The 14,079-nt window shown below is 44.6% G+C and overlaps 1 protein-coding gene and 1 long non-coding RNA gene across 7 annotated transcripts; both read left to right on the top strand.

The window, feature by feature from the left end:
• Window positions 1–1,277: 1,277 nt before the first annotated feature.
• Window positions 1,278–13,432, top strand: Ccnl2 (cyclin L2). 6 transcript variants are annotated; one of them, XM_021159708.3, is made up of 11 exons: window positions 1,280–1,677; window positions 2,074–2,148; window positions 2,364–2,473; window positions 3,878–3,998; window positions 7,016–7,080; window positions 9,443–9,542; window positions 9,888–9,992; window positions 10,078–10,219; window positions 10,902–11,010; window positions 11,096–11,188; window positions 12,431–13,432. In XM_021159708.3, exons 1-11 carry the CDS (start codon window positions 1,396–1,398, stop codon window positions 12,783–12,785), a joined length of 1,557 nt encoding a protein of 518 aa, XP_021015367.1. In that variant the 5' UTR covers window positions 1,280–1,395; the 3' UTR covers window positions 12,786–13,432. The 6 variants fall into 6 exon arrangements, 5 of the variants coding, with proteins under 5 accessions (XP_021015370.1, XP_021015367.1, XP_021015366.1 ...); XM_021159707.3 differs by having other exon boundaries at window positions 10,899–11,010; XM_029476312.2 differs by lacking the exons at window positions 1,280–1,677; window positions 2,074–2,148; window positions 2,364–2,473; window positions 3,878–3,998 and adding an exon at window positions 7,639–7,764 and having other exon boundaries at window positions 7,014–7,080; window positions 10,899–11,010.
• Window positions 4,005–6,130, top strand: LOC147004046 (uncharacterized). Its single transcript, XR_015047274.1, has 2 exons — window positions 4,005–4,673; window positions 4,747–6,130. It is a non-coding gene; the product is annotated as an uncharacterized LOC147004046 (long non-coding RNA).
• Window positions 13,433–14,079: the final 647 nt, after the last annotated feature.

Genomic DNA, 14,079 nt, shown 5'->3' with positions numbered 1-14,079 from the left:
TCACCCCACTATAGCTGGACTATGGAATACTGACTTTTGGCAACCTTGTTGGCTGTTCACCGTACCTGAATCAGAGTTATACAGGGACCTCCTTAAACTCCCATGTTCTCCCAATTTTACGTTTCACCGAACCTGGCTGAAATCTTGTCAAAAGCTTGAGTTAAATTTGGAGTGACATGAAACATCTATTGTGTAGTGGCAGCAGCACTGTTTTGGATGAAACTAGGCAGGCAAGGACTGGAGTCAGGAATATTAATAAATATTGTCTGTAGGATCTACTACAAGCCGTTTCACCTTGACCTTCAAGGTCCCCAAGCCATTTTTTGGCCTGTATTTGCTGCAGTAGATTATTGGGGGTCCCCTTTAAAAAAAGATTGTGTATGAGTGCTGTTTGCATTTGTGCCCGCATGAGAGAAGAGGATATCAGATTCAATCATAGATAGATGGTTGCAAGCCATGATGTTGTAGCTGGAACTCAGGACCTCTGTAAGAGCAGTCAGTTCTCTGAACTGCTGAGCCATCTTTCCAGCCCCTTCATCTGCACTTTTTTGTTTAGTATTTTATTTACTTTTGCGACAAAGTTTCTCAGCCATGCCTGTCCTGGAACTCAAGCTGTAGAGAGAAGGCTTACCTTGAACCCACACAGATCCGCCTGCCTATGCCTCCTAAGTGCTGGGATTAAAGGCACAACCGCAAAAACTGCTATTAACATGGTTCCTGGGAGAACCTCCCCAAGCTGTCAGCTCAACTTTGCAGTGTCCACCATGTGGTACTAGCTTTAGAAACATAAGAAATCCAAGGGTGCTGGGCGGTGATGGCGCACGCCTTTAATCCCAGCACTCGGGAGGCAGAGGCAGGCGGATTTCTGAGTTGGAGACCAGCCTGGCCTACAAAGTAAGTTCCAGGACAGCCAGGGCTACAGAGAGAAACCCTGTCTCAAAAAACCAAAACCACAAACAAACCGCGCAGTTTCCATCTGCCCTTTTAATGCTGGCAGATCCACTCCACAGCTGTTCTAGAGCCAGGGGACAGAAGAGAGGGTTGAGAACTAAAGGCTCTGAACTAAGTCGCTGTGTAACGTTGTGCACATGGGACTATGGGAGAAAAGTTGTTCTGTCCCAACCCCCAAAGAAAGGCTCCCTTCTAGAACCCCTATTTGCCAGGCAGGAGTTCCGGTTCGGGCCAGGCCGCAGAGCCAAGTGGGTAACGAGCAGCCCCACCCTTGGGTACTTCCGGCGTCAGTGCCTGACGCGATACTGAAGGACTGGTCGTACGGCCAACGGCGTCGAGACAGCGGTGACGTTCAGCCAATGGAAGGGGTTGGGGCGGGGCGGCCATGATCGTCTCGAGCAGCCGCCCTGACGGGAAGGGCCCGAAAAGAGTCGGCGGCACAAAATGGCGGCGGCGGCGGCCGGGGCTCCGGGGTTGATGGCTCCAGCGTTGGCGGCCTGCTCTTCCGGCTCGGGGGGAGCAGCCCCAGGGTCTCAGGGGGTGCTGATCGGTGACAGGCTCTACTCGGGCGTGCTCATCACCTTGGAAAACTGCTTGCTGCCCGACGACAAGCTCCGCTTCACGCCATCCATGTCGAGCGGTCTCGACATTGATACAGAGACCGGACTCCGCGTCGTGGGCTGCGAGCTCATCCAGGCAGCCGGCATCCTGCTCCGCCTGCCGCAGGTAAGTGCCCGGCCGCGAGCTTTGTAGGTAGCCGTTCGCCGGCCGGCCGAGTGGCGGGCCTTTGTTGTCGTCCTGGCCCACGTCCCGGAACTCACCAGACCTAGACTGACGAGGTCGGAGCCTGTGCCGCTCTGCAGCCTTGAAATAACCCGCCTGCGCCCGTGCTTCTACGCGACCGCTGATCGGCTTGGAGCAGCGCCCGCGCTCGCCACCCCTTCCCCCCTCCTCCAGAGCGAAAGCCCTTTTACCCCCAAGAAAGCCTCGCGAGACCCAAATCCTTTGGGGAAATGGAAACTGTCGTGGCTATTTGTCCTGGGGGGAAATCACACAAGACATTTTAGCTGGGACAAGCTTGAATCCTGCATTCAAACGTGATGGAACCTTCTCTGTCCCTAGGTGGCCATGGCTACAGGGCAGGTGTTGTTCCAGCGGTTCTTTTACACTAAGTCCTTCGTGAAACATTCCATGGAGGTAGGCTTCTTTCTGTTTTATCAGAGAAATGAATTGGGATGAAACCTGGCCTGTTCTGCCCAGTACTTAGTCAGCTGAATTCTGTCCTGCAAAGTCTACACAGCTCTTTCCCGAGAGGCCTGTCTCTGTATCTTCTGGTTGTTTCTAATAGTTTTAATGCCTTGGAAGGTTCCCAAGTTGGGGGAAAAACACCCGTGTCCCAATGTACATTTCAGCATGTATCCATGGCTTGTGTTCACCTGGCTTCCAAAATAGAAGAGGCTCCGAGACGAATCAGGGATGTCATCAATGTATTCCATCGCCTTCGGCATCTGAGAGAGAAAAAGTGAGTCCTTTCCAGAGCTGTCATAATGTCTGTCATTGTTATACCAACCTGTGAATTTACAGTAGATTGTTTGCATGTGCCCTAGATGCTGTCTTGGGGCAGTTGGTAGGGGAGTACAATAACCAGGATAGCTGGCTGTCCTAACGCTGCTGAAACAATTCCTGTATGACCACATCAGCTCACTACCCTATTGTCCTGTTTGTTCCATGGTTCTGCTGAGAACCTCTGAGCGCCAGGTCCCTGGTTCTCACCCTCAGCACTGTTAGGTTTTAGGATCAACATGGTAGGAGGAGAATTGACTCCAACAAGTTGTCCTCTGACCTCTACAGGCACAACCCACATACCAAACAAATGTTATACAAAATTTAAAGAACAAACACACTGGGTTGATGAAATGGCTTAGTGGGTAAAGGAACTTGCTGTCAAGCCTGAGCTCCTGGATTTTATACTGAAGTCCCACATTGTAGAAGTAGAAGGAGACTATAGCAGCCCCCATCTAAAACATCCACACAGACCAACAGAACCAGAAAACAAATATCCCTAATAATAGACCAGTGCACCTAGACCTTGTCACAGACTTTCTGCTCCTTCACAGAAGCCCTTTGGTGTTTGTTTTATTCTGAAACAGTCTTGACTATGAAGCCTTAACAGTCTTTGAGCCTTATGTAGACCAGGCTGGTCTCACTCATACAGATGGTCTTGTCTGGCTCCAGAATGCTGGGCTTAGGGGACTGTACTACCATGCCCAGCTTAACAAACCCTTTGAAACTTGACCATGTCTCTCTTTTTGTAGTCTATCTGCAGGTTTCTCATTCAAGAGTTCAACTAACTCTTGAAAATATTAGTGTTGGGGGTGAGAGACTGGGAGAGTATGAGGTGGAATAATTTTTGTATTGAACATGTTTAGACTTTCTTGTCAGTATCTCTTAAACAACATTTACAGTGTACTAGGTATAAAGTTTTCCAATTATGATATGAAGTGTGAAGAGGCTATGGGGATATTCCACCACTTTGTGTGAGGAACTTAAACATTCATGGGTATTAGTATTAGGTGAAAATTGTCATTAACCCAGCACCAGTGTATACCAAGGGATGACTTTATTGTGCTGTATTGGTTCTGTAGTTTACAACTCATGAAAAGGGTGCTCTTTTTGCCTTGAATTCTGACATGGTGTTTTAGCACTGTGCAGAGATCCTCAGACTCATATTGTTTATGTGTAAAGTCAAGGTGGGGGGCAGGTTGGTAATAAGTATGTAGGTTTGAGGACTCTTCTAAAATTTTGTTAAAGGAGATGTCATTTGTAGCTTTCTGGTACTGTGGTATTTATCACTTGGAAATAATTGTGGAATCTAAAAGGTTTTGATTAATCCTGGTACAGAGCATATTCTTTGTCTTCTCTGCAGGAAGCCCGTGCCTCTGGTGCTGGATCAAGAGTATGTTAACCTAAAGAACCAGATTATAAAGGCAGAGAGACGGGTTCTCAAGGAATTGGGCTTTTGTGTCCATGTGAAGCACCCTCACAAGGTGGGTTTGGCCTGGCACCTGCAGCCACCCAAGTCACACTTGAGCTGACTTCTACTTTGTGCAGGAGGAGTGAAGGCCTTGTAAAGTACTGAACGGTTCCCCCTCTTGGTTTTCTTGCTTATGTCTAGAACTTAAAATTAGTCCTATATTTATCAACTTTTTATAATTGTGATTTTTAGCAGTATAAGAGTGTTTGAAGGCCGGGCGTGGTGGCGCACGCCTTTAATCCCAGCACTCGGGAGGCAGAGGCAGGCGGATTTCTGAGTTCCAGGCCAGCCTGGTCTACAAAGTGTGTTCCAGGACAGCCAGGGCTATACAGAGAAACCCTGTCTCAAAAAACCAAAAAAAAAAAAAAAAAAAAAAAAAGAGTGTTTGAAATGGTGTCTTTTAGATTTCAGCTTTCAAAATCAGTGGTAAAATTTGAAGTGTAATTCATAAACATATATTTTTCTTGCCTGGCTTGGAAGTTTTCAGCTACATTTCAAGTAGGAAGCCAGCCTTCACTACATGAGACCTCATCTCAAAAATACACAGGGCTCAGCCTTGAGTGGTTTAATCCCTAGCACTTGGGAGGTTGAGGCAGGAAGCTCTGAGTTCAAGGCCAGCCTGGACTACATGGTGAGTTCCAGGGCCAACAAGTCTATGTAGTGGAACTCTCTGTCTCAGATAGATTAGGTAGATAGATAGATAGATAGATAGATAGATCAACAAGTCTATGTAGTGGAACTCTCTGTCTCAGATAGATTAGGTAGATAGATAGATAGATAGATAGATAGATAGATAGATAGATAGATAGATTGATTAAAAACAGAGCAACACTGGGCCATGGTGGCCCACACCTTTAATCCCAGCACTCGGGAGGCAGAGAGTTGAAGGCTAGCCTGGTCTACAGAGTGAGTTCCAGGACAGCCAGGGCTACACAGAGAAGCCCTGTCTCGAAAAACCAAAAACAAAAAAACAAACAAAAAAAGAACAATTGTTTTTAAGCCTACTTTTCTCTCTCTCTCTCTTTCTCTCTCTCTCTCTCTTTCTTTTTTTAGATTTATTTATGTATTTTAAGTATATGGATACTCTTCATGCCCACCAGAATAGGGAATCGGATCCCATGGTTGTGAGCTACAGTGTGGTTGCTGGGAATAAAACTCAGGACCTGTGGAATTGCTGATACTTGCTCTTAACCATTGAGTTATCTCTAGCTCCATCTACATTTTTCTTAACAGTAAAATTTTTTTTTCTTTTTTTTTTTTAATTTATTTATTATTATATGTAAGTACACTGTAGCTGGCTTCAGATGCACCAGAAGAGGGCATCAGATCTAATTACAGGTGGTTGTGAGCCACCATGTGGTTGCTGGGATTTGAACTCGGGACCTTTGCAAGAGCAGTCAGTACTCTTACCCGCTGAGCCATCTCTCCAGCCCAACAGTAAAAATTTTAAGTGCATGTTTGTGGAAGTACATTTTGGAGTCCAGAGGAAAACTTCCAGGGATACTTGCTCATGAGACAGCTGCTCTCTTTGGCCTGGACCTCACCAATTAGGTTAGACTGGCTGGCCAATGAGCCCCTCTCCTTCCCCAGTTGTGGGATTAAAAATGTGAGTCACTTGGGGCTGGAGAGATGGCTCAGCTGTGAAGAGGACTGGTGCTCTTTCAGCGGATCGGGGTTCAGTTTCCAGCACCCACATGTCAGCTCACAACTGTCTGTAACTCCAATGCCAGGGAATCTCACACCCTCACACTAGCATACAGGCAAAATACCAATGTACATAAAATAACAATAAATTAGAAAACAACAACAGTGAGTCACTGCTAGGTGTTGTGACACTCAACTTTAATCCCAGCACTTGGAAGACAGAAGCAGGTGGATCACTGTGAGTTTGAGGCTAGCCTTGCCTACAAAGAAAAAGTCTAGGCCAGCCAGGGCTCTGTTACACAGAGACATCATGTCTTAAAAAACCAATCAAAGCCGGGCGTGGTGGCGCACGCCTTTAATCCCAGCACTCGGGAGGCAGAGGTAGGCGGATTTCTGAGTTTGAGGCCAGCCTGGTCTACAGTGTGAGTTCCAGGACAGCCAAGCCTACACAGAGAAACCCTGTCTCGAAAAACCAAAAAAAAAAAAAAAAATCAAAACAAAGTGTGAGCTGCCACATCCAGCATCTTAATATGGATTCTGGGGATTTTAATACGAGGCAGGCACTTTACTGACTGAGCCCCTAAGAACTTAGTCCAACGCTTGACTCTTACTTTAGTAACGGCTTTGATATGTTCTGTGGTAGAACAGGAAGAATTCTGAATTCTTTTATCTTAAAATAAACCAAAAAGTCTAAGCACATGCTGAGTCCAAGTGAGTTTATTGTACTATTTCATGGGTGTCTCATCTAGTTTAGCTAAACTAAAAACTTCTTTAAAACTTCAGGCATAGCTGGGTGAGGTGGTACTAGTACTACTAGTAATCCTAGTACTTTGGTGGCAAAAGGAAAGCAGATCTGAGTTTGAAACCAACCTGGTCTCCATTTTGAACTCTAGGCCAGCAGACCCTGCCTCAACAGACCAAACCCAGCAAATGTTCATGTTTACTTCTGTAGCCTTGCCATCTTTTCTTGCATATTTGAGTTTCTGTGATTAAATTCATGTAAATTGTCCACTAAATATTTTACATGCTTTTCTTAATTTGTTGAATGCTATTTTCATATTTTGTACAACTTGACTACTGGGGTACAGGGATGTATAGGGCAGGCTAATCTCATTGGTGGAAAAGGTGTTGTCAACAAGAATGAAAATGAGCCATGTGAGGAACAAGGCCTTCAATGCCATGGGGTGTGGCTTAGTTTTCAATTAGTTGCACTTTGCCCGACTATAAAAGCAGGTAGCGAGCACATCACAAAAGTTGAGCTGTCTGCCGGATGTCACCAGGAACTCCCTGGGGTATAGCTTGAAGTTCTTTTGCTGCATGGACACCAAGATCTGAATCCTTGCTCCTGAAGTCTTTGGTAATAACTGCCTGACCCATATCTTCCAGATAATCGTTATGTACCTTCAGGTGTTAGAATGTGAGCGTAATCAACACCTGGTCCAGACTGCATGGTGAGTTGATTTTCCTTGTTTCATGAGACCAGCAAGGGCAGTTGAGGAATAAATTATTTGAGGCACTTGGGCAGTGGGTTGTCATCCCATGACTTGGTTATGGGCTGGAGTTGTCCCAGTGCCTAGTGATCTGCCCTATGATTACTATCAGCCTCCCCCAAATTGACAGGGACAGGCTTAACGGTAGGTGGCCTACCCCTGCCCCTATATTTCCAACTCTCCCACCCTAAGAGAGTAGTCACTGGGCTCCCCTCTGGGGTTTGTCAGCTGGGCATAAAAATGTTACAGGTGGTAGTTCAAGCCACAGAGTCAGTGGTATTGTTTTCCAGGGGATGTATCCCTTGAGGGAAGGGAGATGGGAATTTGCTGCAGTCCTGGGTTGGTTTTAGCAGGCATATGCTAGAATGAAGCCTGAAGTAAAAATTTGGTATTGGGGTATATTTTCCCCACAGAGTTAAGTCTGTAGGGGTCATATTGCTGACTGAATTGTCTGGTGCTATGACATGCTTTATAGAGAACCTGTTTTGACTTTTCTTTTCTGTACTCTTTCAATCAAAGGGTAGCCTCTGAGGGTAAGTGACTAAGACTTCTCCTCTGCTGTCCAAGTGCTTTGGTGCAGGGACAGCGGCCGTCTTCAGCCAATCCAGTGCAGGCTCTCCACCGAAGGCTGGCTCTAGACTGGTGGTATGCGCACCCGATAGTATAGTCATGGCCGACTGCTGCTGTGGTTCTCTGACGATTGTGCTTCTTGTTAATCCTGTCATGCTTGGTAATTGTATCGATTAGAATTGATAACTGTCTTGACTTGAATTTTGTTCTTTTAAAACTGCTGTACCTGTGCAATAAAGATGCAATACCTTTCTTTTTTTTTTTTAAAAAAAAAAATTGTATAGAAAGCTATAAAAACTGAAGTGACAAAATTGGCATGGTGGAAATTCAGGCTGTTACTGGATCCTATCATCTTTTCTTCCAAGCCCTAAGGTTGCTCTTTTCAGCAGCTTAAGCGGGACTCACTCCAGTAAAGGTGTGCATCTTTAAGTTAAAATACTGTAATTTATTTCAAATGTAGCATTAAGTTTAACTATACCTTTGAAGGATTTCACTTGTTTTAAGAACAAAGTTAATGAATTAATATATTTGAATACTAAAATTTCCTTACTAGTCGTAAAGTTATTGATGGTTGTATTTCTATTGTGAATGTTTAAACTGTTCAGCTACAGAATGGCTTCTGGGAGATGGGTAGATGCCCCTACTATTCTTGGCTTCCCTTCTAAGTGTAGAGGTGTTGCTTCCCAGGCCAGCTGCCTCTTATAGGCATCTGTAGAATGTATTATTTAGAATGTCAGAGTGAATGTTACTTTCTTTAAGGTTTTCAGGCATAGATACTGGGTGGGAGCAGTTACATCTCTCATATGTGGTACAACCTGACATTAGGGTATGCACAGTACCAGTGGATATGTTGGGCAGTGTATAACCTCATGACGTGTTTTCTCATGAATTGTTTTTGCATTGTTGATAAAGCTAGCATACCCTTTGGCCTTAGCCTATACATTTTAAATATATAAAGAAAATATTAAAGATGTAGTCAATTTTAAATGACCTTTAACTTTTCTAAAAATGTGAAGTTTTGTACTTACATATCATCTAAAGTATTATAGCATTTTTAAGTGTACTTAGTTTGATGCCACTTTTAGTGTTTTGTTGCTTTTGTCTGATTTTTATGAATGTTCATTTTAAGACTCCTTGTTGAAATGGGACAGTTTCGTTCTTTGATAAGCCCGAGAAGAGGATTCCCTTGGGTGTTGACCTCCTCTGCATGATGTGCCCATGCATCTGAACTGCACCCAAGGGCCTTTCCCTTTTCCAAGTGGACTCCCTCCCTGGAGCTGTGGCTCAGTCATCTGGAGAAGGACCGGGCGACAAATGCTGCCTGAAGAAAAGGAACACAGGAGGACAGCTTGTCTGACAGTTGGGAGGCTTCATGCTCAGCCTTCTCATTTGAGTTTGCATGTTTCTCTGCACTATGGATTTTGAACATTTAGATTTCTTTAATCAACTACATTTTAACTACTAAGTAGCATTTTCTTTCTAAGCATTGTGCTTTGCATGATAGCAGGTCATAGAGAAGGAAAAGTAAAGTTAAAGTCGGTTCTCGTTCATAGCAACATTGTCTGACATTCAGCCAGCTTTTCCCCCCAGTGATTTATTTCTTTCCTGTATTCAGAATGTCCCCTGTTACCTATGGGGATGCCCAGAGTACCCAGCACAGTCCTAGTGCAGAACCCTTAGGAATAACTACCTTTGATGACACATGGTGGCATAATTGCCCATGGCATTACAGTCTTCCTGGTTTTGGTTTCAGGAACTACATGAATGACAGCCTTCGCACAGATGTCTTTGTGCGGTTCCAGCCTGAAAGCATTGCTTGTGCCTGTATCTACCTTGCTGCCCGGACACTGGAGGTAAGTATGTGGCTGCCTGGGTTTTAGTCTAGATTGTAGACATTTTCCCAGCCTGTAGGAAGTGTTAATATTTATCAAACTAGATTCATTTGCAACAGAGATTCTTTGTAACTGGCAGGCCATTTTCAGGTGTTTCCCTAAGAATCTTATTGGCCTTGAAGTGCTTTGGTGGTGGTGGTAGTATTTTTTCGAGAAAAGGTCTCCATTATGTAGCTCTGACTGTACTCAGACTCAGAAAGATCCACCTGCTTCTGTTTTCTGAGTGCCAAGATTATAAGGTTTGCACCACTATACCAGGCCTTGAAGTTTTTAAGGAAAGTAACATGAGAATATTTTGTGTTCCAGATCCCTTTACCCAATCGTCCACATTGGTTTCTTTTGTTTGGAGCAACTGAAGAAGAAATTCAAGAAATTTGCTTTAAAATCTTGCAGCTTTATACACGGAAAAAGGTTCCTCTGTATGTTTTTGTGTTTGTTCTGTACTTGTGTTTGGATAGAAGCATTTGGTTCTGAATGGGTGATTCTGGTTTCTCAGGTTGATTTGACACATCTGGAGAGTGAAGTGGAGAAGAGAAAGCATGCCATTGAAGAAGCAAAGGCCCGAGCAAAGGGCCTGCTCCCAGGGAGTGCGCCAGGCCTGGACAGTGCAGCAGGGTTCTCGCCTGCTCCCAAGCTGGGTGAGTGTCCAGAGTTTATTCCCCACAAAGGGATAGCAGCTTGTGACCTTCTAACTTTGGTTTGGGGATATGTGCTTCAACTTTCTTGGAGTTGAGCCTGAAGCTTACCTCAATAGTATGCTGTTACTCGAATCTCTAGCAATCAGAGATTGGTAATTCTTAAAATAAGTCAGGGAGGCCCTAAAGGTTTTGTTTTTATATTAATATGGACAGCCATTCTAAAATGCTGGTTTATTTCCTTTTTTTTGTTTGTTTGTTTTTGTTTTGTTTTGTTTTGTTTGAGACAGGGTTTCTCTGTGTAGCCCTGGCTGTCCTGGAACTCACTTTGTAGACCAGGCTGGCCTCGAACTCAGAAATCCACCTGCCTCTGCTTCCCGAGTGCTGGGATTAAAGGCTTGTGCCACCACACCCGGCTTTATTTCCTTTTTTTTCATCACATTTACCAAGTTGACTTGTCAACTGATTTAAGTTTTTAATCTCACACGCCAGGATTATATTGTTAGAACACAGAATATGACACTTAACTCACTGGGCTCTGAGGAAAATTGGTCTTAACAGAATACCTGTCTTAGTCTTGCATGTTGATTGATTCTTGTCCCAGGGTCTTGTCTTACGTTGCTAGTGTGTTTTGTATTGAAGAAATGTCTGATTATGACTTTTAATTTATTACTTGATTCAGTAGAATCCCCAAAAGAAGGTAAAGGAAGCAAGTCTTCCCCACTCTCTGTAAAGAATGCCAAACGGAAAATGGAAGGCCCAAAGAAAGCCAAGGGTGACAGCCCTATAAATGGGTAAGGTGCTTATTGTTGGTTGCCTAGATAGACATTGGAAGCTGAAGATGCTCCAGGTCTGTAACAATTCTTTTCCTGTTTGCAGCTTGCTGAAAGGGCAGGAGAGTCGAAGTCAAAGCAGGAGTCGTGAGCAGAGCTACTCAAGGTCCCCATCACGGTCTGCTTCTCCAAAGAGAAGGTCTGTGTCTGGAATTGACCCATAAGACCCTAACCTGGTGTTTTCTCAGGGTAATAGGAGAGGACATAGATGTCTCTTGGCATAGTAGAAACATTGGCTCTTGCTTGTTTGTTTGACTGTTTTGAGAGACAGGGTTTCTCTGTGTAGCCCTGGGTTTCCTAGACCAGCCTGACCCTGAATCCTTTATCTCTTTGTTTAATAATTTATTTTTATTTTATGTGTATTGGTGTTTTACCTGTATGTACATCTGTGAGGGTGTCAGATTTCCTGGAACAGGAGTTACAAGATAGTTTTGAGCTGCCATGTAGGCGCTGGGAATTGAACCTGGGTCCTTTGATAGACCAGTCAGTGCTTTTAGCCACTGAGCTATCTCTATAACCCTGGGTTTGGTTTTTTTTTGTTTGTTTAAGGTTTTTGTTTTTTTTTTTTTTAATTTATGTATATGAGTACACTGTAGCTGTCTTCAGATACACCAGAAGAGGGCATGTGATCCCATTATAGATGGTTGTGAGCCACCATGTGGTTGCTGGTAACTGAACTCAGGACCTCAGGAAGAGCATCCAGTGTTCTTAACCGCTGAGCCATCTCTCCACCCCTAGCCCTGGGTTTTTAAATTTTATGTTCTTCCCTTTGTTTTTTGAGACAGGGTTTCTTTTCTGTAGTCTAGTCCTGGCTGTTCTCAGAACTCATTCTGTAGAGCAGACTGGCCTCAAACTCAGAGATCTACCTCCCTTTGTCTCCAATGTGTTTGGATTAAAGATGTGCACTACCACACCCAGGGGGTTGATGGCTCTTAACCTGATTGGTTCTTCATTCTTTGAACTTAAGAGTCTTTGCTGTCTGCTGGTAGTGGCACACACATTTAGTCCCAGTACTTAGGAAAAAGAAGCAGTCAGAGTTTTGAGTTTGAGGCCAGCCTGGTCTACAGAATGAATTCCAGGATGACCAGGACTACACAGATAAATCCTGTTTAGAAAAACAGGGTTTGTGTTTGTGTATTTATATATTTCTTTAAAAGGGGAGCTCCTAGCTGGGCGGTGGTGGCGCATACCTTTAATCCCAGCATTTGAGGCAGGCGGATTTCTGCGTTCCAGGACAGCCAGGGCTACACAGAGAAGACCTGTCTCAAAAAAAAAAAAAAAGGGGGGGGGGCAGGGGAAATCCTTGCCTCTCTGCTTTGTTAGGGCTTGGCTAGTACAGGTGGCCCTAGTTTTGGCCACAAGATTGTTTTCCTCTCCACAGGAAAAGTGATAGTGGCTCTACCTCAGGTGGGTCCAAGTCACAGAGTCGTTCTCGGAGCCGAAGTGACTCTCCTCCAAGGCAAGTACACCGTGGTGCTCCCTACAAAGGCTCAGAAGTGAGGGGCTCCCGGAAATCAAAGGACTGCAAGTACCTCACCCAGAAGCCACACAAGTCTCGTAGCCGGAGCTCCTCTCGTTCCCGGAGCCGGTCACGAGAGCGGACAGACAATTCTGGAAAATACAAGAAGAAAAGTCATTACTATAGAGATCAAAGACGTGAGCGCTCAAGGTCATATGAGCGCACAGGCCATCGCTATGAGAGGGACCACCCTGGACACAGCAGGCATCGGAGGTGAGATAGGATCCCTGGTGGCTGCCCTTGGTCCCTCCCTGTTGGGCACACCTTGGCTTCAGTGGCCTTGTAGCATGAAGTTTTTTGAAAGTGTTTTTAATTGGACCTTGAGGTGAATTTGATTGATGAGACAGTGGACAAGGTGCCCTTCAGGCTGGCCTGGGGAGTGCTGTACATCTGTCCCGGTTAATGGTCCACCTCAACTGCAGACCTTCAGGTAGCTGGATGGAACAGCAAAGGCACACGTCCCCATTGGCGTGGCTTGGTGCTATTGACAAGCTGTCTCTTCACTCCTAAACTGATACTCAATTACGTTAAGCCAAGAAAGATGATTTTTCAAATCTTTGCCTATATTAGGTTGTACTTGTGTACATATTTTGCAGTGGTTCACAATGAGAAAATGGCCTTAATAGCCCCCTTGTTCTCTATTCACGTTGTAAATAAACATGTTTAATACAAGTAAAAGCTATATATGAGAACTCAGAATTTTGATTCTGTTAGCTTAACACTTGTATAGAAAATTGAGATTTTTTAAATGTGAAGGTATTTAGGTCTGTGTTGAAAGTCATATATTTTTATCTGTGCAATGCTGAGTGCGGGCCACCAGCTCGAGAGAAATTTTACGTGGTTGAATAAACAATTCTCAGGACACTTGTTATGTAAGACTTTGTGGGCTGTCATTCTGGTTGTTTCTTTGAGTGTATGCCTGGAATTTGGCTGTGGGACTCAGGCCTGGTGGGAATATTTGTGTGCAGCTATGCACTGCCAGCTTAGCTATTCCAGGGGCTGTATGAGCTGTATATGCCCTGGTCCTTGCTCCCTGTTGTCATTAAAGTGTTGGATTTTGTACTGAGCTCTGTGCCATCCTGAAACCATCTGTCCTTAGAGATGAAAGGAAGGAAGATACGTTATCAATGTGCAGCTAAAGGGCTCTAACCCTTTATTATTTTTATTGGCTTTATTATTATAATTCACAGTTTTGTTTAGACACAGGGATAGCCAAGAATAGGGTTCCTAGGTTCAGAACTATGATCTGAACCCTGTGGACAGTAGAATAGATGAGTTGAGTAAGCTTATTCTTTGAATGGATATTTCCTGTCAGAAGGGACTGGCTCTTTTGCCAGGGGTTGGTCACTTCCTTAGACCAGCATCTAGAGACAAGTATAGGCCCATTCCCCTACCCCACTGCAGCCTCAGTAGCCAAGGCATACATGTAGCCTGCGTATATTTTGTCTGAGCAACAATACTTGGGCTAGTCAAATCCTGCTCAGACCAACTTTATGGTTCCCTGTCCCTAC

This window comes from Mus caroli, unplaced genomic scaffold, assembly GCF_978045245.1.
Source record: "Mus caroli unplaced genomic scaffold, Mus_caroli_1 scaffold_6, whole genome shotgun sequence".
Lineage (NCBI taxonomy): Eukaryota > Metazoa > Chordata > Mammalia > Rodentia > Muridae > Mus > Mus caroli.
This window is presented reverse-complemented; position numbering and strand designations above follow the sequence as displayed.